This window comes from Equus asinus, chromosome 25 (genome assembly GCF_041296235.1).
Source record: "Equus asinus isolate D_3611 breed Donkey chromosome 25, EquAss-T2T_v2, whole genome shotgun sequence".
NCBI classification, from domain to species: Eukaryota; Metazoa; Chordata; class Mammalia; order Perissodactyla; family Equidae; genus Equus; species Equus asinus.
Window position 1 is genome coordinate 28044287 of NC_091814.1, and position 25473 is coordinate 28069759.

Sequence of the window (25473 nt, forward strand, 5' to 3'; positions counted from 1 at the left end):
TTGATTAGATTCAGGTTAAATATATTTTAGGCAAGTATACTTCTTCCGTGTAACCAGGGTGAGTAAAATGTTTGGTTTTCCTTCTTTGAGTGACTCTAAGATTGACCCCTGTGTTCAAGCGGTGTCAGCTACGCCTCCGTTAGGAAGTTTCCCTCAACCTTTCACCGAAGTTTTTAATACCAGTGAGGTCTGGGCCTAGATCCATGACTTCACAAGAGGTGGGAAAATGATGATTTTCCTACTGCTGCCATTCCTTCCACATCTATCAGCTGCAAGTCTTCTAAAAATCTTTCCCTCCTCTACTCTTTAACCGCCCTGAAAATATAGTTTATACAGGAAAGACAGGATACATGCGCGACTCTTTCCTTTTGTTAATTTTCAGGATGGTGAGTTGTCGCCTAAGCTACCCTCCAAAAATAGTTGGCCCGTGGTGACTTTTCATGATGATTCTTGTGTCTTTTTCAAAAATCAGCTTTATTGAGGTATAATTTACATCCAATAAAATTCACCCATATTGGGTACACAGTTCGAAAAATTTTGACAAATGAAAACATCCATGTAAACATAACTGCAATTCAACATACAGAACATCTCCAGGACCTCCAAAGACTTTTCTCCTGTCCTTTAAAGTCGATCCGCGCTGCCCAGTCCAGCCCCAAGCAACCACCGATCTGCTTTCTCTCACTTTAACTCTATGTTTTCCAGAATTTCCTATAAATGAAATCATATGGATTTAGTCTTTTGTATGGGCATCTTTCTCTTAGCATAATGCTTCTGAGATTAATCCATGTTGTTTCATGCATTGGTAGTTCCTTCTATTGCTGAGTAGTCTTCCATTATATGAATGTACTGCATTTTATTTATTAACCTACAATTTTATTGGATAGTTGACCCTTGCATGAGTAGATCATTACTCAATCAAAGACTCAAAGGGGCCCCTCTGCAGATCTCTGGAGCCCACTCCCCCATCTCTCTCTCTCTCTGTATTTAGCTCCTATCTGGTACTCTGTTCTGCAAATTCCAGCCGCCTCAGCCTGCTCAAACTCCGTTCTCAGTATGCTCGACTAGAGACAACTGGGCTCTGTTTTGGTTCCCCTTCCTGCACTGCAGCCTGAAAACTGCTTCCAGATACTAATTTGGGGCAATCGTAGACCTCACTTTGTTTCTTATCTCAAAGAGTTCACAAACTTGCCTTGTCTGTTTGTCAATGTCTGAAAACAGTTGTTTTATATATTTTGTTTAGTTTTCTAGTTTTTTAAGGCAGGAGGGCAATTCCCATAGAAGTGTATCCTTCATGGTGGAAGCAGAAGTCTCCTGCTTCTTTTTGACAAGATGAAATTAGGGGTTTTTTTTTTCAATCAACTGAGGTATAATTTATACACTTTAAATTTCACAGTTTGACTTTACAATTTGTTGGTTTTGGCAAATGTACGCAACATATAATCACCATCTCTATCTCCCTAGAAAGTTCTCTCAGTTCTTTTTGCAGTCTTCATCCACACCTCTCAACCCAGGCAACCACTTATTTGATCTCTGTCACTGTAGATTAATTGCATCTGTTCTAATATTTCAAATATATGGAATCAGTTCCTTTTTTGTATCTGGTTTCTTTCATCAGTATAACATCTATGAGATTCATTCATGCCATTGCATGTGTCAATGTTTTGTTCTTTTTTGTTGCTGAGTTTGTTATTCAAGCGTACGGGTGAACCAGAATTTGTCAATTCATTCGTTGATGGTCATTTGGACAATAACCAGTTTGGAACTATTATGAATAAAGCTGCTATGAAAATTCCTATCCAAGTCTTTTTATGGGTACTGTTTTCATTTCCCTTGGTTAAATACCTAGGAGTAGAATTGCTGGGTCATATGTAAGTAAATGTTGAATTTTACAAGAAATCGCCAAACTCTTCCAAAATGGTTGCACCATTTTACATTTCCAACAACAATGTATAAAAGCTCCAATTGCTGCATATCATCACCAACACCAAGAGTGTATTTGCCACTCTTTTTAAAGTATGCTGGTGAATATGAAGGGATAACTCATTGTGGTTATCATTTGAAATTCTGATGACTAACTACATTGAGCATATATTCATTTGCTTATTGACCATTTGTATATTCTTTTGGATTGTCTATTCTAGCTTTTTGTCCATTTCTGAATAGGGTTGTTTGTGCCCTTATTAAGTTGTAAATGTTGTTTAGATGTTACAGATAGAAGTTCTTTGTCAGGTATATGTGTTGTCAATATGTTCTCACAGGCTCTTGCTTGCAATCCCACTTCTGGGTATTTAACCAAGAGAAGTGCAATCTGGATCTTAAAGAGATATTAGCACTCCTGTGTTCATTGCAGTACTATTCACAATAGCCAAGATGTGGAAACAGCCTAGATTTCCATCAACAGAGGAATAGATAAAGTAAAACGTTGTATATACATACAATGGAATATTATTCAGCCTTAAAAAAAGACATTATCTGACAACATAGATGAACCTGGAGGACATTATGCTAAGTGAAATAAGCCCGTCACAGAAGGACTAATACTGCATGATTCCGCCTATGTGAAATATCTAAAATAGCCCAACTCATAGAAACAGAGAGCAGAAGAGTGGTTGCCTAGGGCAAAGGGCAGGGGAAATGGGAAATTGCTAGTCAATGGGTATAAAGTCTCAGAAGTGAGAAATGAATAAGGTCTAGAGATCTACTGTACAACATTGTGCTTACAATTAGCACTATTGTATTGTACATTTAAAAATCTACGAGGGTAGATCTCATGTTAAATGTCCTCACTACAATAAAATTAAATTAAAAACAAAAAAACAGTTTCACTCATTACTTATTCCTTTTTCAATCTGGGTGCATTTTGTTTCTTTTTTACGTTGACTTTTAGCCCTGGCCAGAACCTCTGGTGCAATGTGGAACAGAAGCGGTGAGACTAGACATCCTTGCCTTGTCCCTGATCGTATGGGAAAGAATTCAGTTTTTCACCATTAAGCGTGATGTTAACTGTTAGCTTTTCATGGATACCCTTTATGAGATTAAGGAAGTTCCCTTCTAGTCTTGGTTTGCTGAGAGATTTTATTAAAAACGAATTTTGGATTTTCTTTATCTTTTTTTCTTTACCAATTGAGCTAACCATATACTTTTCTTTTTTAGCCTGTTAATATGAGGACCCACACTGACTTGTTTTCCAATGTTAAATCACCCTTGCATTCTTGGGATAAGCATATTTTGGCATAATGAATTATCCTTTTTATATATTTTTGTATTTGGTTTGATGGACTGTTTAAAAATCTTTGCATTTGTGGTCATGAAGAATGTTGTTCTGTAGTATTCATTTCTTGTAATGTCTTTTTCTGGTTTTGGTATCAGGATTTTGCTGGCCTCACAAAAAGAATTGAGAAGTGTTCCCTCCTCTTCAATTTTCTGGGAGAATTTCTGTAAAACTGGTATTATTTCTTCCTTAAATGTTTGTAGAACTGCCCAGTTTTCTTTGTGGGAAGGTTTTAACTGCAAATTCAATTTCTTCCATCTGTATAAGGGTATGTAGATGATCTATTTCTTCTTGAATGAGCTTTGGCATTTTATGTCTTTCAAAGAATTTGTCTTTTTTCCTCTAATTTGTCAAATTTATTGATGTAAATATTTTTATAATACTCCCTTACTAGCTTTTTAGTACCTGTAGAATCTGTAGTGATGTCCCGTCTCTCATTTCTGATATTGGTAATTTTTGTCTTCTGTCTTTTTCTCCTGATCAGTCTGGGTAGAAATTTATAAATGTTATTGATTTTCTCAAAGAATCAGCTTTTAATTTCATTAATTTTCTCTATTGTTTTTCTGGTTTCAATTTCATTGATTTATGTTCTTTCCTTTATTATTTCATTGCTACTGCTTACTTTGAGCTTAATTTTCTGTTCTTTTTCTAATCTTATAAGCGGAAACTGAGTTAATTAATCTGAGATCCGTCTTCTTTAGAATATAGGCCTTTTCATGCTGTAAATTTCCCTCTAAGTACTGATCTAGTTCTCACAAGTTTTGATATGTTGTGTCATAATTTTCACTCAGTGTAACATGCTCTCATTTCCTGTTTGAGTTCATTTTTGATCTTCGGCTTATTTAGAAGTACATTATCTCATTTCAAAGTATTAGGGGAATTTTCCAGACATCCCTCTGTTTTGATTTCTAATTTTGTTTCATTGTAGTTAGAGAACACACTGTTATTGCAATACTTTTATTACAACTTGTTTTATGGCTCAGAATATGGTCTATCTTGATAGATGTTCCTTGTGCACTGGAAAAGAATGAGTATTCTGTGTTTCTGGGTGGAGGATTCTATAAATTTCCATTAGGTCAAGTTGGTTGATGGTGGTGTTTGTTTCCTCTATCCTTACTAATTTTCTCTGTACAAATTCTAAAAATTATGGAGAAAGAAGTGTTGAAATCACTAGCAATAATTGTGGGTATATTGATTCTTCCATTCAATTCTATCAGTTTTTGCATCATGTATTTGTGAGCTCTGTTATCAGATGCAAAAACATGGTGGATTTTTATGCCCTCTTGATGAATTAACCTCATCATCATTAAGAAATGGCCCTCTTTATCTCTGGTAAAGAGATATGCATGCATATATATTCTTGGCTATGAAAATTATTTTGTTACGTATTAATATAGCCATCCCTGATTTCTTTTAACCAGTGTTAGTATGATATATCTTTTTCCATCTTTCTATTTTTCACGTATTTGTGTGATACTGAAATTGTGTTTTGCTTTGTTTTGTTGTCAGCATTGTATAGTGTGGTCTTGTTCTCTTATTTGTTTTGACAATCTGTGCTTTTTAATGGGACTTTAAAACTATTTACATTTATTGTGATTCTTAATAATGTTCAGTTTAAATCTATCACCTTGCCATCTATTTCCTATATATCCAAACTCTTTTTTCCCTGTTTCCTTTTTCTGTCATATTTTAGATTTAGATTCTTTTATGATTCTATTTTAACTTATTTGTTGACTTAGTTATAATTCTGTTATATTATTTTAGTGGTTGCTTTAGGGTTTAGAGTATACAGATTAAACTTATTACAGTCTACCTTCAACTGATTTTATACTGCTGCACATATAGCATAAGAACCTTATAACAGTATACTTTCTTTCCACCTGGACATTGTACTATTGTTGCCATGCATTCAACTTCCCCATGTGCTATAAATCTCACAATACTTTATTACTTTTTGCATTGAACAGTCAATTATATTTTAAAGAGATTGAAATAATAAGAGAAACTATCTTTATACCTACTCATGTAGTTACTATTTCCTGGGATCTTCATCTCTTTATGTAGATTTGGATTTCCATCTGGTGTGATCTTCCTTCTACTTGAAGGATTGCATTTAACATTTCTTGAACTGTCAGTCTGTTGATGAAGAATTATTGATGCTTCTGTAGGCCTCAAAAATTCTTCAATTTGCCTTTGCTTTTGAAAGATATGTTTGTGGAGTATAGAATTCTAGCTTAATTGTTTTTTTTCTTTCAGAACTTTAAAAGTCTTGCTCCACTATCTTCTGGCTTGTATTGTTTCTGAAAGGACTTCTGCTCTAATTCTTAGCGGTGTTCCGCTGTTTGTAATGTGCCTTTTTTTCTCTCTGTTTTTCAGATTATTACTTTTTTTTATAAATTTTATTTTATATATTTTGGAATAGTTTTATTCATATTTCTTTTGCTTGGAATTAATTAAGCATCTTGGATCTGGTTCTTTGCCCTGCTAAACCTAGCTGTCTTGGCCTTTCTAGACTTCTAGCTCTGTCTCCTCGGCTCAGAGAATCCACTGCCTGGCCACCCCCTCCCTGTGAGGTGGCCTGGAAACTCTTTGCAGGCAGTATGTTGTGGCAATAATAGGGGTCCCTGGTTCGTTTCTACTCTCTCAGGGACGACCACCCTATCAGCCTGATGTCAAATGTCAAAAAAAAGAGAACATCTTTTCATACATTTGTCTGATTTTTAAATTATTTCATTCAGAAGAGTAAATCTAGTCCCTGTTACTCCCTCTTTGCTAGAAACCAGGAAGTAACTTTTATTGAATATCTATTACACACAAAATACCTTACATTCTTTCGTTCATTCAATTTTATCAAAAGTCCTAAGATGAAGATACTGTTAACCCTTTTTATGGATGTGGAAGCTAGGGGATATAACAGGATTAATGAATAAAGTCATACATCCTATTAAATGACAAAATAACTGTTTGATCTCAGATGTGTTTGACTACAAAAGCGTGCTACTTCCATATAAAACAGAGATAGAAAAGTTTATGAATGTGAATAAATAATATCCATTCTGTAACACTCATTTTAATCATCACCACTTTAATGAGCAGTTTAAGCTTCTTTCGCTAGTGGTGATGGCAGGGACATGATCCGGGAATGACACTTTTACATTTCCAATCACCATCTTTGTGATTTTTCTGTCTTGTCCCTTAATGATATCATGGGCAGATTCTACACATTTCTGGCCACTTTGGTTATTAAAAAAAAGTCCAGTCCATTTGAGGTTCCAATCTCATAAGCAATTTAAACTCTTTCCTCACTGGACTTGGAAGCGGGACGGAAGATGACCTGCTCTATCATTCTTCCCTCTCCAACCCCTTGCAGTGGAATGGCGAATATGGTGCTGTTTTGTGTACCTCCTCTCCCTTGTCTTTCCAATACCTGACCCCAAGAGGTTGTGGGATAGAGGGGGAACAGAAAAGGCAGAGCTCTTCCTACGTAACTGCTACTTTGGTGGTGCTGAGGCATTGCTGGTCTTTCCCTGACTAGCCTTGTTCCATGTGCTTCTGCTGTCCTCTGCTCTTAAGATGTGTTGTTTTTGTGAAAAAGTTCCCCTTCAGTCAGACCGCCTCTGGCCCTGTCTGTGATTCTACGCCCACTCTGGGTAAAGTATTACCTTATTTGACCTAGAATCTTCCAGAGGCAATTCCATGGTTTCTGCTCCCTTATATAACCCCGTGCTCCTTCACAAGGAGCCAGGAAACTGCTGAGGTCATCTCAGGCTCTCTCAAGGGGCCAGGGGAACTAGGATGGGTCGGGCCACCATTCCCTTCCCAGGTTCACCACAAGAAGGCTCATTCCTGCTCTTCAGCCTTGGATTATTTATGCAAGCCTCTCCTTTTCAGCTCTGTCTCAAGAAGACACGAGTAACCAAGCTTTTCTAAGAAATCCCTCACTCGTCAGCTCTGGGGGCAACAAAGGGTTGGAGGGGGGCTATTCCGTAGTTCTGTAGTTCATCAAGTCTCCCACTGGGGAGGGAGGTGCCAGTCTCTCCTTGTGGAGGCCTCCCATTCTCTGTGGGGATTTCTTGGAACCACACCTTATTCATTAAAATTCTAGAGGTGAGAGAATTACCTCATGGGAAGAGATGGGAAAAGAGTTACCTCCCACTGTGAGAATAATGGCTTTCTCTCTCCCTCTCCTTTTTTGCTAGGTGCTGACTGGAGGTAATGGGGCCTGTTTAGCTGCCTCTCAGTAAGTTCTGAGGGGCTCAAGAGGCACCAGTGTTGGCAGTTTTCTTTAGACTGGGGCACATTAGTGCCTCTGGTTTTCAGATAAAGCCCCAAGGCAACAGTAAAAATTCCACTTAATATCTTGGTCCGTAAACAATAGTTCAACTGGCCTTCTACTGCAGCTGTCGAAAATAGAGTCACAAAAGTTAATTTAAATTTCACTTCGCCTAATTCTGTTGTCACAACTTGAAAATCTGAATAAGCACTGAAGTACACAAAACATGGATAGAAGCCTGGAAAAAGTCAATACAGTGTGTAACAATGCAAAATAAACCAATTAACTACTCTCCTGCACAAAATACGCACAATCTGATGAAAAAAAAGAGTGCCTTCTTTTGGGGCCTGACCTGGTTTCTAAAAAGTAGAAGTGGGCGGGCGGGGAGGTGCAGGAAATATGGCAAAAGAGGAGCAGGGGGATGGGGCGGGAGAGGGAGAGAGAGACCGGGAACACAGTAAGACACTCCTTGCTTTCATTCTCCGCTCCCATGGACACGGCCCAGAAGGAGCACTGTGGGCCTTTCTAGGGGAGGGCTGGAAGCTGGCAGGCTTCCTTAACTCACAGAGCTATTTAGAGCTCTGGGATTGGTGCCCACACCCTGGGAGCTAGCATTCCTAATTAAGGGAGGTGGCCTGAAAGAGAGCTTTCAAGTGGATTCAGCATTCTACCCCGGGGCCCTCTCCAAAAGTCCCTTTCCTTCCCTCCCCGCCAACGCCAAACGCCTAAGTTTACTGAAGACTCAGCCTGACAGCAAAAGAAACAATCAGCATTCTCACGGTGAGAACCCTGGGTTTGTAGGTAAGCGATACCCTGTTTTTTAATAAAAGTTTAGTCTACACCTTAGACTATAAAGCAAGCTGTCTTAAACTTTCCTTCCTGTGTCTTGACTTTAACCTCCCTTTTAATGGTAAGCTTTTTTCCAGTATTATTATTATCAAAGCCTTATTGATAACAATCCATTCATATCCCGGGCACAGATTGTGCTCTTAGCTCTGAAATAAGTATTGTGAAAGACTCAAAGAAGAGGAAAGATGAGTCCCTGCCCATTAGTGCTGTAGAGCTCAGAGGAGGAAGTTAGCGTGGGCGTTCATAATCAGGGTACCAGAAGGGTGGAGAGGGTCACAGTTCTGAGAAGATGGGGGAGGGCAGGAAGAGGAGATTATGTCCAATCCAGTGTTTCACTGGTGCTGCCCAGTCTACTTGTTCTGGAGGCCTGTGCTGTTTTGTGACCAGTAGATCCCACTCTTCGCACTTTGAAATATGGATTGTTCAGATTTGGCATGCATTATGAGACTCCAGAATCACAAGTCTGTAAGTCCCTTGAGAGTTGGGACTGTGTTTCATTCACCAGTACCCTCAGCTCTTAGCATAGCACCTGGCATGTAGTAGGATTTCAGGCTTCATAGGTCCATGCATATGTGAATGCATGAACTGCAGAGGTCCTAGAATGGCTCTGCCTTAAGACTGCAAATCCTCTACAGACCTCTGAGCAGGCTTTTTGGGAGCCTTACGGAATAACAGAAGGGACTTCTCTCATTGGGCAAATATGCCTTATATATGTAAAGTGTTCCTATTTTGTTCCTCCCAAAAATTGTTCATATACTTTTCACTTGATCTTTACACTCTGAATGCAGGCTGTGTAGGGAGTCTGTCATCTAGCACTATTTTATTGGCAAGGAGTCTGAGGTTCAGGGGAAAACTTCCCTCAATCCTTCTATTTCAATATGGAAACTCATTTTACTGTAAGGCAAAATTTCCCAATAGTGTGGCTTCATCTGACCAGGCAGCTGTGGATTCAGAAATACACAGGATTGAAACTCTGGTCTCTGATTAAAAGCCAGGGGTCAGGTTCCAGTCTTGCTTTATCAGGTTAGTTGTGGTGCCTGGGAGAATCTTGTTTTATTGTCTCTAGACCATGAAGAGGATGGAGAGGCACATGGTCAGGGGACCACTGTATAAGCACTTCGATTTGGAGAGGAAGAGCGCCAAGCAGGCTGAGGCCAGACTCAGCCAAAGACTGCAGAGACTAGAGGATATCTGTCTGTACCACATGAAGCTGCTGACCAGGGAGCAGAGACAGCTCCAGAAAGAACTGCAGAGGTTGCAACAAGGTAAGGCTTCCGGCCCTGGGAAGAGGCAGAGCAGGGCAGCAAGCTATCACCGGGCTGAGAATAACGCCCTCAGCTCAGGATGAGAGCCCTTTCAGAGACCTAGATACCAAGGGAGCAAGAACTTCTGATCTCAACCTGGATTTTAGGCTGCCCACCCTTCCATGTCCCTGCCTCCCTCAATGACACAGCTCCCTGGAGCAGCCCACATGCAAACCTTCTGGAGCTAACACTTCTCAGCTTCCAGTCACTTCGGTCTTTCAAATTAGCTCTCTCTTGCTTAAATCTTTAGTTTTCTACCCTCTTCTTTCACTTTTCATTCTGCTTTCCTTTCACTATACCTGGGTTGATTTGGTTTCGTTCCTTTTTATGCCTAGTCAACAACCATTCATTGAGTGATGATTAACGTGCAAGTCACCTTATAAAAAGGAAGTTAAGAAAAAGTTCCTTGGGATTATTGACCAGAGAGCAGTATATAATGATAGCTGGCCTCTATGGGGCTCAGAAAGGAGCCTTTGGCAAATTTCAACACTCACCCATCTGACATTCAGGCCCTACCCTCCTTGTACTCCAATGTGTCTTCACACTAGAGCCTGAAGATTTTGCTTAGGTTAGAAAATTTCAAACAGGCAATTGTAGCACAGCAATACTGTGTTTTCTTTGTCTTCTTAAGCCAGAGGACAAATATTTCTGTCATTTCCCCAAAGAGGCCTCTTTGCCTGTTAGTCATGTGCTCATATTCTTTATAATAATGCTCTCTCATAAAACCTCCTGTCTCCTAAGAATATCCCTTTCCAAATGTATGCATCCCTTAGAAGATTATCCAATCAACACAGACGACACAGTTAAGTAGTTATAACAAGAATAACATTACTAGCTTCAAAAACTAGTTCCTAGTTAATAGTTACCCATCATCATAGAGGGAAGGGCTACACAATGCTGTCCAGAATCCCAGACCTTCCAAAGCTGTCTACGCTAGTCAGTAAAAACAGTGAAAACATGGTGACTAAGAACACAGACTCTGGACCCAAAATGTCAGGGTTGAAATCCTGGCTCTGTCACTTACTAGCTGTGAGGTCATGGGCAGTTTACTGGACCTGTCTGTGCCTCAGTTTCCTCAAATGTAAAATGGAAATGATATTACCTATCTCAAGAAATTATTTGAAGATTCGTCAAGCACTTGGAACAGTACCGAAACACAAAGTAAATGCTATGTAAGAGTTTACTCTTCTCAATCAATCAAAGACTGTTACAGAATTGAAATTCTTCTACGGTTTTGTTGAATATTGCCATAGTGTATAATTTTTAGAAAGTACTTTGTTCATCATTAAAATAACTAGATTTTAATATTACTTCAAAATTCAGCCTAGAATAGATATATCTCAGCTCTTCAAAACTACAGTCTCTTCTTACTTAAGGCAGGTGCCAGAACTCAAGAGCTCTGAAAATGATATGGCATGTTAAAGAGGACAGCCAGGTGTCATGCTTTAATGTAAAATCTTTCAGGCCTACACAGCTAATATATGGACACAAGAGCCAAGAGTAATGTCCGAACCTCTGGCCTGGGAATTATTTCTAACCTGCAGCTTTGGGTTTGAAAGATGACTCTGAGCAAGTAATTGAACGTCTCTGCTTTCAATGTCCCTGTCTGTAATCCTGGAAAAGGATCCTAGAAGCCATTTGGTTAATACCCACTTCAGTTCTCAAAAAGAACTCTGAAGACCAGATACCTATTCTCAGGAGGATGTGCACAAGGCCAGGCCCTAGGTAGGTGGCTGTCCTTGCTCAGCAGAGTCTGCTTCAGTGACAGGTGGTGTGGAAAGAGTCTGGACCAGGAATCAGAAAACTTTGATTCAGGGGCCTCTGTCTCCATGTGCTTTGGAAAATCATATCCTCTGTGAGTCTCAGGCTTCTTCACAGTAAAATGAGGGGAAAGGGAAGGAAACAGTATGTATTGTCTCAGTGTTTATCAGGCACTGTACTAGGCAATATTTCTACATGATTCACTTAACAAACTTGTTATTGAGATTCAACTATATACCAGTTGGTGGATTGTTTAAAATGCATATCCCCAGTCCTCATCTGTAGAGATTTGGATCTGTAGGTTAGGAATTAGGCTCAATATCCACATTTTTCAGAGAGGCAGATTATTCTTGGACAGCTGTTTTGTGGACCAGACTTTACAAAACACTAGAACAGCTACTCAGATAGATGCAGGAATGTAAATACAAAAAGACATGGTCCATGCCCGTAAGATGCTCACATTTAAATGGGAAGGTAGCTGTGCTTGCAAAAATTATGATAGAAAATGTGAATTGCTAAATTAGAGCTACTTACAAAGTAGAGCAGGAGCATAGGGAGGTTCCTATGTCTATAAAAGGGCCTCAGGCAAGATTTCCCAAAAGAGGCAGTGTGTAGGTAGGATCTTAGAGGAGGAGGAGAATGGAGACAGGAGGGGGGCAGTTTGTCATGAGGACATGTGGAATGAGGCCACTCCTGGCAGAAGGGACAGTATGCACAAAGGTGCATGCCTGAGCCCGGCTTGCTACAAATAAGTCAGTACTGCAGGGGCAGGTAAGGGGTGAGGAGAAGGCGTAGGTGCCGTGTTTAGAGTCAAAGCGGTGTAGGCAGTGTCTCCGATCATGAATAGCTTCACAGGTCTTGCAGAAGAGTTTGGATTTCACCCTATGGGGTTTGGGAGTGGGGAGATTACATGTTCCAGTTCTAGAAGGATCACTCTGGCTGCAGTGTTTACAGTAGACTTGATAGGAGAGTTCCAAAGGCCAGGCTAGGGTTTGAAGGCCTAAACTAGGGCATCGGCCAGAGGGAGAAAATGAGTATCTTGAGATATTTAGAGAGTGGAATTGCATCTTGACTGGATCATCATCTTGAGATAATTAGAAAGTGGAATCGTCAGAGCTTTATGATTAATTATATGTCAAAGGTAAAGAAAATCAGAGTCACAAGTGTATTGTCTGGCACAAAGTAGGCACTCAAACACACTTGTTAAGTTCCATAACTGGATGGATGCAGGTACCCTGCCTTCACAGAGGGAACAATGGAGAAAGATCGCGTTTCAGAGAAAAGATAGCTCATTTCTGAACATGTTGGCTCTACAGGTCTAAAATGAGGAAGAGTGACCTAGTTGGGAGAAGTAGCTCAAAATTTCTTAGTTTATAGGGAATAGATGAAGTTCTTAGATGGAAAAAACACACACCCACAAACACACACTTACACGCACACACACACAAGGAGACAACAGAGGAGGGGCCCGCGAAGGACTCTCTCTTATCTCAACTACCTCACAAAGAAGTGATAGGATGAAAGGATATTAGGAGTTTAATGTGAATTCTAGGCCCCTTATCTGGTCATATTCCCTCTGCCTGCTGCCTACTAACTCCAGTGTAGATTTAGGGAACTCACTCCCATTAGTGCAAGACTTTCAACCCCAAGTCATCATCTCATGAGATGTCTCAAAAACTAACTGGGTCCTCTTTAGCAGCTATGACTGCAAGATGCTAAAACATTAGCTCAGCGAGTGAAAAATCCACTTCATCATAGTTGCAACTCATGGCTCAGGTGGGCAGGAGGTCACATAATGGAGGTGAATGAAACAATGGGGCCACCATCTCCAAGTATTGCCCACACCCAGTTATTTTGTTTTGAAAACACCATGCTTGCCAAATAAAACATTCAAACAAAACCTCTGGGCCTAGCCAGTTTGAACCTCTGATCTCGGTGTTTCTAAAGCCTCATTAACATATTCTAGACAAACACTGGAGAAGTGCTTTAAGTTTTTCTGTTTTTACCTATCATGCTAGATCAATGCAATGTGTAATGTGATCTGAGGGTATTCATATACTGGTTCTCCGCCCAAAGAACCAGTTTCCAGCATTCTTTTCCTTCTTCTCTTACTATATTAGTTTTTTAGAGCTGCCATGACAAAGTACCCAGACTAGGTAGCTTAATCGAGGAAAGTTTATTGTCTCACAGCTCTAGAGGCTGGAAGTCCAAGATCAAGGTGTTGGCAGGGTTGGTTTCTTAGGAGGATTGTGAGAAAAGGATCTATTCCAGACCTCTCTCCAGGGCTTGCAGACAGCTATCTTCTCCCTGTGTCTCTTCACATCGTCTTCCCTCTATCTGTGACTCTGTGCCCAAATTTCTCTTTTCTACAAGGACACCAGTCATATTGGATTAAGGCGCATCCTAATGACCTCATCTTAACTTGATTATGTCTGGAAAGGCTCTATCTCCAAATGAGGTCACATTCTGAGGTACCAGCGGTTAGGACTTTAACATATGACAGTTGGGGAAGGCACAGTTCAACCCATAATACTTATTTATTAACTCAAAGCAGATATCATCAAGAAAAAGTTCTCCTCTTATTTTGGAAATGGGATTCAGCAAAGACCAGAAGATGTTCTCGTGTTCTCACCACACGGGGAGCAGAAGCACAGAGTTCCACAGGCTAATAAAGTTAGGTAAGGAAATGCTTACTAAACTGATGGATATGGCATGGAATCCCTCTTCCCAACTGACCTCTTTAAATGTCCTCTCCCTGAGGTAATGCTGCCTTCTCCTTCTTAAGACAGAGACATTTCCTTCACACTGTCCTCACAAATTCTCACCCACTTTATTACCCCAGCTGATGCCACCCTGAAGGGGGCCACCGTCTAACAGCTTGAAAATTCAAAACATGAGCCCCTTCATTGTTTTTCAGAGATCTTTCTTCTTTGTACCTCCTTTCCCAGAGCTCTGGCAGCAAGTGTGACCCCCAAAATATACAAGACCAAGTCCCAGATGCCTCCTTTCCATTGCACTGGCCTCAAGGACCCCAGGAGAAGCAAAAAGCAGTTGCCATCTCAAAACGACAAAACTCCCCACTTCATAGAAGAGAAGTCACAAGCCCAAGAGAACGATTCTATAAACCCACCGAAGGGCAAAGACGCCAATACGGGCATCTCTCTTTTATGTCAAGATCAAGAAGTCTCTACCCACACCCCAGACCAAGGCCTCAGTTCCAGCCCAGCTGGTGACAGTGGAATGGCACATGTTGATGAGACCAGATCAAAAGATGCCGATGGAAACCTGGACCACGACACTGGGAAACAAATTCCCCTGAACCCCATGGAATGTGCAGGAAACTTCAAAGTCAAGTCCACAACGTCAACCTACTTAGAGTTGTTTGCAAAGGTCAGAAACGCCCACTACCTCCGGCACAGGGTCCCTCCTGAGTCTGAGAGATTGCTTAGCCTTGGGGAGATATTCGGGCACAAGGAATCCTTGTAGTTCAGAGCAGGAAAGGGGTGTGAGAACAGGGCGACCATCTCAGTTACTTCCTCTCTAGACATCTAATAAACCTCACAATAACATGTATCATAATCGCTAAAGAAATGCGTTCCTCAAGTGACTGTAGTCAGCAACACAAAATATATATATGTCAATTTTATTTTAAACCCTCAGGTTTTTTTTCTTTTACTGGAATATAATCTTTCACTGAATGAGCAATGCTAGTACATAAAAAATGAGGGGAGAGACGAATCTTCTGAAAACACTTTAATCGATGCACATGTGTTGCTAATGTCATCAAAAATATAAATCTACATTGATGACTTTTCCTGAAGGGAAAAATATTAAGGGCGGGGTGGGGGGGTAGGGGTGGTGGCGACTCCTTTGTTATAGGAGGTTCTTATGGTGCCACCTGCTGGCAGAATGGCATAGCTCTTCTGTTTGTTTTAGTTTCACATATAACAGCGAGCATGGGAACTCCATTGAACGTATGTACTATCATATGGTCTATAAATAAAACCTGCTCTCCTGCCACAGCTCTGGGCTCTTTCTTGAAGCCCTTTTTTTGCTTCTTTCCTTTCCAGGTAGCTCCATTTTCGTTTTCTCGTTCCCACTTTCAACCTGATACTATTAAATCTTTGGATCCGAATAAAAGATTAATGAACACTACAAGAAATGTGCTCCCTCTAACATTTTCTTCCAAGAAGCAAAGCATCTGGGGAAGGCAGGCCAGGGGCGACAAAATGGATTGATGAATACTTAATCTATGTACGCTAGCCATGACGGGGCCAGCAGGAATAGGGACGCGCAGCTGGGAGAAGCTCCTCTGCAAACTGCGCAAGCCCTTTATTCTATGTTCTATCTCCTTGTCTGCTATTTAAACCCTGTCTGTCTCCAGTACAATCACCCTCTTGAAAGATGAGTTCTCAAAATGATTTATCCCACTTCTAAATGGGTCTTTTCTCTGTGCTCACCATCACTGGAGACAGGGCCACCACCAAGGCAGCAGGGAGCATGGCCTCAGTCTAGGGCTCTGCTCCACTTAATTAAACACCCCCGGTTCTAAATACACTTCAGTCTGGCGAACCTGAGAAATAAACATTCTGCATGTTCCTCCTTGCTGTCATGCTTGTATCTTCCTATATTGGATGGACCAGATCCGTCTGTATTTCTAACGCCAATATTTTATACATTCTATTTCAAAGGACATTTCATGCATTGCCACAAAGTTGTGCATTTACAAATCTTCTAACCACATAGATTATATAGGCTTATCATTTAGTCAGATACATTTTCCTTCTTCAATACCATGGATACAAGGCTTTTCTTGGTACAACTCAACACAATCAAAGGAAAGGTTGCTGCGTGGGGCCTTGCTTGGTCTAACTCATTAAATTCCAAAGAACAGTCTAAGTCTCTCATCTTCATGAGGCGTATTGAGCTCAAGGATGGCTTGTACCCAATTAGCTTAAAGTCATTCATTCATACCAGTGGTCTCAACTGGGGATAAATCTGCTCCCCAAAAGACGTTTGGTAATATCCAGAGACATTTTTGGTTGTCACAACCCAGGTGAGAGGGTTAAAAGACCCCGACCTATATACCATTCTATTAAATCTTGGGAAAATCCCTCTGAGACAGGAAATCAGTGAGATAATTGCCCCCAATTTACAGAAAAGAAAATTGAGGCTCATGATAAGCAAAATGGCTCTCTCCATACCCGACTGTGAGTGAGGAACAAAGGCCCCCATGCTGCTTTCCTGTACCATCCTTCTCTCTCCAAGAGGGTGGGGGGATGACACAATGTCCAATGACTTATGCCCTCATTTTCAGTTATGAAATACTTTTCAACTCCACAAATAAAAATCTTTAACAATAAAAATAGAAAGAAATGGCAAAAAGGAAAAACCCATACTTCGATTCTGAGGGACCATGACAATTCTTACTAGATTCATTCATTGATTTAGAGATGTCTTGAGGAGAGACAGTGTCTTGTCCATCTACTCCATCATGAGGAAAAGGGGGGCTTTCACCATTACCTGAACCCATCCAGTGGGGAGGGAATCCACTTTTCCCCTTGAGGCAGAGGCATCTGGAAACTCTCAGAGTTTAGCTTCTCACCCAAGGTCTGGATGTTTTGGAGGCTGCCGAGGGGGGCCCTAATGGTTCCCACAATCCTCAGTGTGGGTGGTGAAATTGGGTAAGCTGCTACCAGTAACACTAGAGGGACCAGCCCCTCTGAGAGTGAAACAGCCCTGAAGACAGGACAGAGGGAGTGCTTTGCCCCCACACCAAGAGCATGGGGCAATGGAAGCCTAGGTCCAGTCCAAGCAGAGGTCAATAGCCCCACGTCACCAACAACAGCAGCTGCAGACAAAAGGGAAGCCAGAGGAGTGTGAACTGTTGCAACAGCCAACTCCATCCTTCATGCCATCCCCACCCCTGGGCAGGCATTTGGACATTGAAGGTAGAAGGAGGGAGAGAGGGGAGACCAGGCCCGGCTCTTCCACCTGAGGCAAGCTGTGCTGGGACAGAGAAAGAGGACTTTCAATCTGACAAGGATGATAATTAATAATACCCAAGTGCGGCTGAAAGACCATCTACCAGAAATGAAACTTTTAAAACAGAAGTGACTGCAAGTTACTGCATCAGACTGGGATAAGCAAAGTTAGTCGCAGTTATTGGGAGACAAAAGAAACCCATCCCATGTGTTCACCTCACCAAGTTGAGATTTCTCAATCTAATGTATATGGAGAGGTGCCGTGCTAGGACACATTTACTGTAAGGAGCACAGGTATTTATTATTTGGTCCTCATCTCACATGTGGCTTGGGATGTGGCCCACTTAAGATTTACAGGAAAAAAGGTTTTACCTAATTAGATGTAATATGAATGATTTTCCCATCTTCCCACCACAGTTGTGAATGTGTTGCTAATCTGTATACTAATGGTAGGCATCAATCAATCAGAAAATGTCAATGAAATTTAATGTACAGTCATGCGTCTTTTAATGACCAGGATATGTTCCGAGAAATGCGTTAGGCAATTTCGTTCTTGTGCAAACATCATAGAGTGTACTCACACAAACCTAGATAGTATAGCCTACTACACACCTAGGCTATGTGGTACTAATCTTTTGGGGCCACCATCGTATATGCAGTCCATCATTGATCAAAACATCGTTACGCAGCACATGCCTGTAATTAGTTCGGTTATTTTAAATGGCTCAATTTTAATTCCATTCAAGTTGTACCATGAAACTGGACAATGAAGAAAACTTCCTGGTAAAAGGAAAACACATACGGATATATCCCAAGACTCCAAACACACTCCACATGTGTTGTTTGGAATCAAACCCAATACTAGCATGGACTCTCTCAACTCAAAATTATTATTAATAAAATACTATTTCAAAAGTGTGTGATAATGAGAAAATATGTGCAAGTGGTATATAAAGATATTCAATTATGCAATTTACTACTGGAAAATTTTGAACACTCTTGTTGAGGACTATTGAGGCGAAAGAAATGAGACAAAAGGTATAGACCATGTACTCAAAAGTAAAGGACAAAAGCTAAGACTGTTAAACCAAGTGACTGATGTCTCTTTACAGGGGTGGAGAGAGCAACAGAGAGCGGGCATGTCTGTGCCAGCAGAGCCATCATGGAGTCGTCAGCCCATTTCCCTCTTAGCTTAAGCTTCAGCAAGTAGGACAGTATGAGCAGAATAATTAGTGATTCCAATAATTATTTTAATTTTATTAAACAAAAGATCAGGTAGAATTTTGTAGAATATGTATGAGAATTTGTGTCTGAATAATATTTTTCTTAAAGAATTTTTCCCTTGTTTTCCCTAGGGGGGACACAAACACTCACACACAACAGTCTTCTCGAAAAATGGCTATAGAAGGAAGGTGCCCCCTGGTCTCAGATGGTGGCGCACCACCAGTGCTCGCACCAACAATGCAGCAGCTCTCAGCACGCCAGTGGGAGGTGATCATGTTTCAGGGAGCTTCATCCGCGATTTCAGATATTAGATTTGAATAGTTGCCCTAATACGTTCAAGTTCTAGCAAATTTGGTAAATTTTTCAGCGGAGTCTTCATCCAGGTCCATCTAGATATGAGAATAAATAAATAAATAAATAAATAAATAAATAAATGTAACTTGGGTCCTAAAGTTAAAGGGAAATGAGATTAGTAAAATTTGGATTAAAAAGGAAGGCATTTAACACACACAGGAAGAGAATTAAAAGTTACGGCTGGAAAGAGACCAGTAAGACAGGGCTCCTCTAGGAATGACTGGGAACGTTAGGGCATGTTATCTCATAGTCTTAACTCTGTCCCTTACCAAGCCGATGGGGACTTCTCATATACACAAAAGCTGACACCTAAGTTTGCTGCTCCCTAATCCCCTTGTCCTTATAGCAGAAGCACTGACTACTGGTGTCATGACCAAAACATAAACAAGTCCCTGTATTAAAAACACAACAGGGCCCTCAATTCTAAAATCAAGACTCTTTCTGAATTATCTGAGCGGCAATAAGATGAGTAGCTTTTTCTCCTTTTGTAACAACTGATTCCCAAAGGACAGTCCTTCATTATAGAAAACAAGCAATAATCATTCACCCATACATATCTCTCCAACTCTCAGAGCCAACTCTCCAGAGATTGCAAATAATTCACATTCAGGAGAATATACTCCCTGAAATCTGGTTCAGAGTGATCAGAATCCCCAGGTTGAAGAGTTCTACAGCTAACTCCTACATTACCATTTGATCCTAAATATACTAAAAAATAAACAAACCTGTTTTTAGTAACATAGAAATAACCGTCTTCATCTTTTCTATACTAGTCATCTTGGAATTTTTCCATAGGATATTAGAGTTGACAAAGACTGTAGGGATCCAGTTTCACTTCAGTCCAGAGGTGTGAAATGACTTCTTCAAAACAAACAGGAAGTGAAAATACTCGTTTTTGTGAATTTCCCACCAACGATTTTGGTTTAGAGTTGAAAGTTTGTTCACTCTGTGTAAACCAATGACTCTCCTAGTGGCAAAGATGGCAGGTCCAAGCAACTGATCTTGAGAGTTGGGATATTATTTAATAGACTAATATAATTTCCCAAAGGGTATTCCGAAAGATGTTGCTAAGTGCTATAGGAAAAAAGGACTCTGGGTTAAAATAAATTTGGGATAACCTGAGTTAAACAATGAAAACAAATTTCTCTACCATGGAACCTCTCTAAGTCTTTAATATGCTTAGGTTATGATGAATGTCTAGGGGGGAATTATGTCATGTTGAATTCCCCTAAATGATACGACCACGAAACTGTGTCCATAAATCATCTTCAGAGCCCATAAATCAATTCACTAAGCATACTTCTGAAACACTGACTTAGAATTAAAACTAGAGTAAGATAAGCTTTTTATCTCATATAGGTCAAATATTCAGCAAAGATCTTACAAATTCCAAATGGCAATAGCAGGAATGACATTTTTCTTAGAGGACATTCTCCTTATAGGTATTCCCACATGCACACGCATACACACACAAAGTGGCAACAGCCTTACTCAAAAAAATTCTTAGGGTAAAATGACAGAAATGGTAAGAGGGTGGGGAAATATTTGTGGCTGTTCAGCCGCTTTATATAGGTTACATGCACTCTCAGGAGGTAATCTTTGCTTCATTTGACAGATGAGAAATGTCAGGTTTAGAGATGCGAACTTCAGAAGTCCAGCTGGATCCTACAGAGGTGCCAAGTAGGGTGTTGGGATCAAGCCTGTTTCTCTAGATCCAAAGCACCTGTTCTTCCCACTACATTATACCACCTTGCTTACTTCCATCCAAAAGTTCAATAACGACAAAAATGGCAAATGTCAAGCACTGTGCTAGGGGCTCCAGCAAGGCCCTGATCTCAAGGATTTTGCTGTCTAGTGGGATAAACAGACTCGAAGACAAATTCAATTAAGATTGATTTTGCAGTCACAATTGTTCTCTATTCCCTAACATCTATTCCACCCCCAAATGATCAAGCAAAACCAATCACAGTAATTCTATTCTGCCTGCCAGTAACTCATTCAGGAAAGGGCATGTGACTCAGTCCTTGACAATTAGACTTGAGAAGTGAACCAAGGGCTTCTTGGAAAGGTATCCTCATTCCCAAGAAATCAATGGAGAGAAAATAATTGGCTTCATCCGTTACACACTGTCACATCTGTCTGTGATTCTCTGAACTGCTACAGTCATCTTGCTCCAGGCTAAGGAGGAAGCACAGGAAGTGATGAGCAGAAGATAGAGCTGGAGAAGTAGGTAGAAGTCAGATTTTCATAAAAGTCTTTATATTCAGGGTGACTATATAATTTACCATCCAAATTGGAACACTTCTGAGAGTGAAAAGGAATGTTACTAATAAATAAGCTGGTACAACAGGCATAAAATGAACAGATCTACTGACATGCCATGCTAAGGAGTTTGGGCTTTGTCTGGGTCTGGCTACTTCAGGGCTTTTAAGGAAAGAAAGTTTGTAGCCGCATTCACATTTTAGATATATCTTCTGGCCACAATAGAGAGAAGGGGTGTATGGGGACAGGACCAGAATCGGGATAAAACCGGAGGCATGGTCAATATGAGAGAGGTTGAGGGACTAACTGAGGGAGGATAATGGAGATAAAGAGGAGGAGAAGATTTGAAAAATGTCTCAGAGGCAAATGAGGACCTGGTCACTGAGTAGGTCTGAAGGGAGAAGGTGCGATGGCATTCTGAGATGGGCTCAGGTTCCTGGCTTGGACACCTGCAAGAAACATGATGCCATTTCCCAGGACTGGGAACACATGAGGAGCATCGTCCTCAGCTCACCCTGGGAAAGCTGAGGCAACCAAAAATCTGAAGACTGCTGGAGGCTAAGCTAACTTGGAGCTGCTGAATAAGCTCGTGCATAAGATGCCGTCTTGATGGGAATCATAGAAAGTAAATTAGGAGTGGGGAAAATTGTGTTAGTTCTCCTCTTGATCTTCCAGGCAAAGATTAAGAATGAGAGAAAATTTTGAGGCAAGAGAATTAGTTAGTGACTAGGAGTCCAATAGAGATCGTCAACAAGAAAAGATTGAGAGCAATATATCATAATGTGTCTGAGGCACAGGGCACACAAAGGAGACAAAACTTCGCCCTCATTGTCAGGAGGTACTCCCTGCCTGGAGTTTTGAGACCACATCCATGCTGTGGCTTTAATCAAATCGTTCTCTTTCTCCCAAGAATCAATCTCTCTCTTCCTCATTTTCTCTCCTTGTTATTTTATCAGTTTTAATGTAATTAGGGGGCCTGAGTTTTCCAATACACAGTTAAGATAATATTTGCAATGTGGTGGTTGCCAGCTACGGGATAAAACATCCAATGTCCTAGTGTTTGAGAATTCATTCATTCATTCATTCATTAATCCAACATATATCTCTAGTGAGTACCATTATGTGATAGGTGCTGTCCTTTTATTACAGAGAACAAAAAACAAGGCATGATGAGCGCGTGGACGGCCAACTGCCAGGCTGTTTGTTTCTGCCTGTGAATCCAATCCAGCAAAGACATCGCATAGACTGGTGTTTGTCAGAAAAACACACCACTCTCTCTCTCCTCCCAACTTCCCCTCGATGACCTCATCATATACTCTTAAAAGCGCCAAAAAATGAGGATGCTTAACTGAAGTAAGCCTTGAACGTGACCAAGATAAAATACACTGTTTTTGTAGGTTAACAATGAGTTTTCTTATCATCGAACTTTTTTTTTGCTGTTCTGAGTCTAAGAAGACTTTCTCTCTGTGCTGCATCCTTAGTGTCTTCAAAACAACAGTGTTTATGACAAACTGTTATAGCTCGTAATGGTCAAAGGGAGAGTGGCCTTAGGATGACTTAAAAAGTAGTTAATCTCTTCACGGAAAACTACTTTCAGTTCATCCGAGTTCTTTATTTGGCAATTCGTTCAACGCGTGTTTATTGTCTACTCTAGTATCTAAAGTTCCTATCATAGATGTTGGGAACACAGAAAACATGCATATATAACCCTCCCTCTTGGACCATTTACTCCAGCAGGGAAGTCAAACAATAAGAACGTAATTACTCAATTAATTTTCAATCACAATTATGATGAGTGTTAGAAAGAAGTACAGGTGCTAGGAAAGCCTAAACCAAGGGGGCTGACCTAGTCTGTAGAGAGAAGGCAGGCTTCTGCAAGGGCCCGCTGGTTAAGCTGAGACCTGATGGGTAAGGAGAAGGCAGCGAGGTGAAAGGGGGTGAGGCAGAGAGTTCCTGGAAGGAAGATGAAGCTGAGCACAGGCCCTTAAGCAAGAAGAAGCGTGAGGGCTTGGGGGTCCTGAGAAAAGAGCGGTGTGGCTGGAGCTTAGAGAGAGAAAGAGAGTGGCCAGGAAGGAGCTGGAAAGTTCTGCAGAGAAGGCAGGGGCCTCGCTGCTCAAAGTTTTCGTTGAACAACGTTAAAATAGCATACTTTGGAGGATTTGTAGAGTAGTTTCCAAGGCCTGTTGTAATGCTATGACATTTGGTGAGTGGATTTGGTGACTCAGGCTGTTGGCAAAACAGCCATAGCTGGAAAGGAAATGGGGCTATGCAGGACTCTCACCTCCCCACACCAAGGGAGGCTCCAGCCCTGTTCACCTAGTACCTAACGTTGAACAACCTGACAAATCCCATTTTCTCTCATTTGTCATTTCTCCAGTGATTGCTTATACCTAGAAAGCAAGCCAGAGGAAGGAAGTGGGACAAACTGATGAGCAGTGTCATCAATTATTTAAAGGAAATTATTTAAAGGAAAAAAATCCCATTACAGCTGCCTCCTTCCCTCAAGCTCTATGGAGTATAACTGGCACACCCAGTGTCAACACAAGCTATGGATCCCTAACCTCCTGGGACCTTGAAAATGGAATGTTAACACATGGATCTAAACAGAACCCTCAACCATAATTAATTCAATACTTTTCATAGACATCGATTGGAATAGAATTATTATTAGTGTTGTTTTCCAAAAGGAGTTGGAGAGCAGATACATCCAAACCCAGGTTAGACAGAAAGCAGCTCATCCTGTCCAAATCACTGAGCAGGACCACGAACCACATCTCTAATACAAGCTCAAACACTGATGTGAGGGTAGACATACATATGCACAAGCAGGTACATTTAAATCCATGTAAATAGACACATAAATATTCATTACCATATTCCCTCTGATGCAGGATGTCATATTTTATGAGATGCAACACTTTAGGTACTAGCAAAAAAATGCTGCCAATTAAACTATGACATGCTACTGACTGTAAAATGCATCATAATTTCAAAGAAGTTAAAATATGAAAACATAAATTTTAGAAGTGATGAAACAAGGTGTATCTGAGTGTGTATATTGTGTGATACACACATATGTATACATTTTTTTCACGTCTTCACCTATGAACAAACCAATATCATGTTAGAATTAAAAGGAAGCCTTGGGTGATAGTCTCCTATTGCCCAAATCATAAGAAATCAGAGAAAGATCACATCAACTACAAATTTAGATTATGCTGGAATCCCTTTATCCCCACTTAAGTCCCATTTAATGCACGAAGCCTTTCCCAGCTGATGTCCCTTCCTGTTTTGCTAGAATACTGGCCATCTGCACCAACAGTTCCAAACCCAAGGACAGAACGTCTTGTTTGACTCTCATTGTTTCTCTATTTAAATTGTGTTTCCTTTTCCAGAATTAAGGTCCCTGTAGTGTGTGTGTGAGGGGGGAGGGGTTCCTAGAGATGGTGTTTTCTATCTAGCCCCGGCAGCTGCAGCATGAGCATCTTGACTTGTCTCCCGTGCAGAAAGTGAGTGCCCTCAATAGCTTGCTTATTAGTGTTCCTGGAGATTTTCAAAAAGAAAGAAAGCCTTATAGGAAAATTGGTTTAAGATTTCTCACTCTGATCACAAATTCCCCTTTTATTAAATCCTTTACTTAGTTTTAACCCAATAATATTTATGAAATACCTAGTAGGGACCCCTGGGCTAGGTGCTGGAGATACAAAGAGAAGAGCTAACGCTTACCTTGTGCCAGATGAGGGCCTGGAGCTGCTCACAGAGAGGCAGTGGGCTGCAGACACATCAACATGCAAGTACAACAGACTGTGACCTTCTCACGTGACACAAGGAAGATTTGGCAAATAGGCTTCTTTCTCATGGGCCATGAGAGTAGCTGCTTTTGGCTGACTGTGTTGAGAAGGATTCTGAGGCCCTAGCACTTACCAACACATCTGCTCCTTTGTCAACTGTCTTCATGAAGGAATTCACAAAAAGGCAGAGCTGAGCAAAGGAAGGAAGATAAGTCACTCATTAACAACTTGCAATATTTTTGTACTTTTTTTGTATGCCAGGATCATAAAGACATATTTTTTATTTTATGGTTGAATAATGTATGTTAACTGTAGATTTTTAGAAAGTACAAAAAATGTTACGGGGGGGGGGGGGGCTGGCCCCGTGGCCGAGTGGTTAAGTTCGCGCGCTCCGCTG

General features: G+C 40.8%; 1 protein-coding gene across 4 annotated transcripts; it reads left to right on the forward strand.

Annotated features, from left to right (window-relative positions):
• Nucleotides 1-7975: 7975 nt before the first annotated feature.
• On the forward strand, nucleotides 7976-15623 carry CCDC190 (coiled-coil domain containing 190). 4 transcript variants are annotated; one of them, XM_014841175.3, is made up of 4 exons: nucleotides 7976-8348; nucleotides 9463-9661; nucleotides 14016-14139; nucleotides 14410-15623. In XM_014841175.3, the coding sequence occupies exons 2-4, from the start codon at nucleotides 9466-9468 to the stop codon at nucleotides 14945-14947; spliced, it is 858 nt and encodes a 285-aa protein (XP_014696661.3). In that variant the 5' UTR covers nucleotides 7976-8348; nucleotides 9463-9465; the 3' UTR covers nucleotides 14948-15623. The 4 variants fall into 4 exon arrangements, with proteins under 4 accessions (XP_014696661.3, XP_014696660.3, XP_044613912.2 ...); XM_014841174.3 differs by having other exon boundaries at nucleotides 8180-8348; nucleotides 14013-14139; XM_044757977.2 differs by having other exon boundaries at nucleotides 8191-8327; nucleotides 14013-14139.
• Nucleotides 15624-25473: the final 9850 nt, after the last annotated feature.

What these genes read in the sequence shown, in the direction of transcription:
- CCDC190 (XM_014841174.3), top strand. Translation starts at nt 9,466, where the DNA reads ATGAAGAGGATGGAGAGGCACATGGTCAGGGGACCACTGTATAAGCAC. An exon ending in ACTGCAGAGGTTGCAACAAG is followed by an intron (nt 9,662 to 14,012) that starts GTAAGGCTTCCG and finishes ATTAACTCAAAG; the next exon opens with CAGATATCATCAAGAAAAAG. An exon ending in CCACAGGCTAATAAAGTTAG is followed by an intron (nt 14,140 to 14,409) that starts GTAAGGAAATGC and finishes CTCCTTTCCCAG; the next exon opens with AGCTCTGGCAGCAAGTGTGA.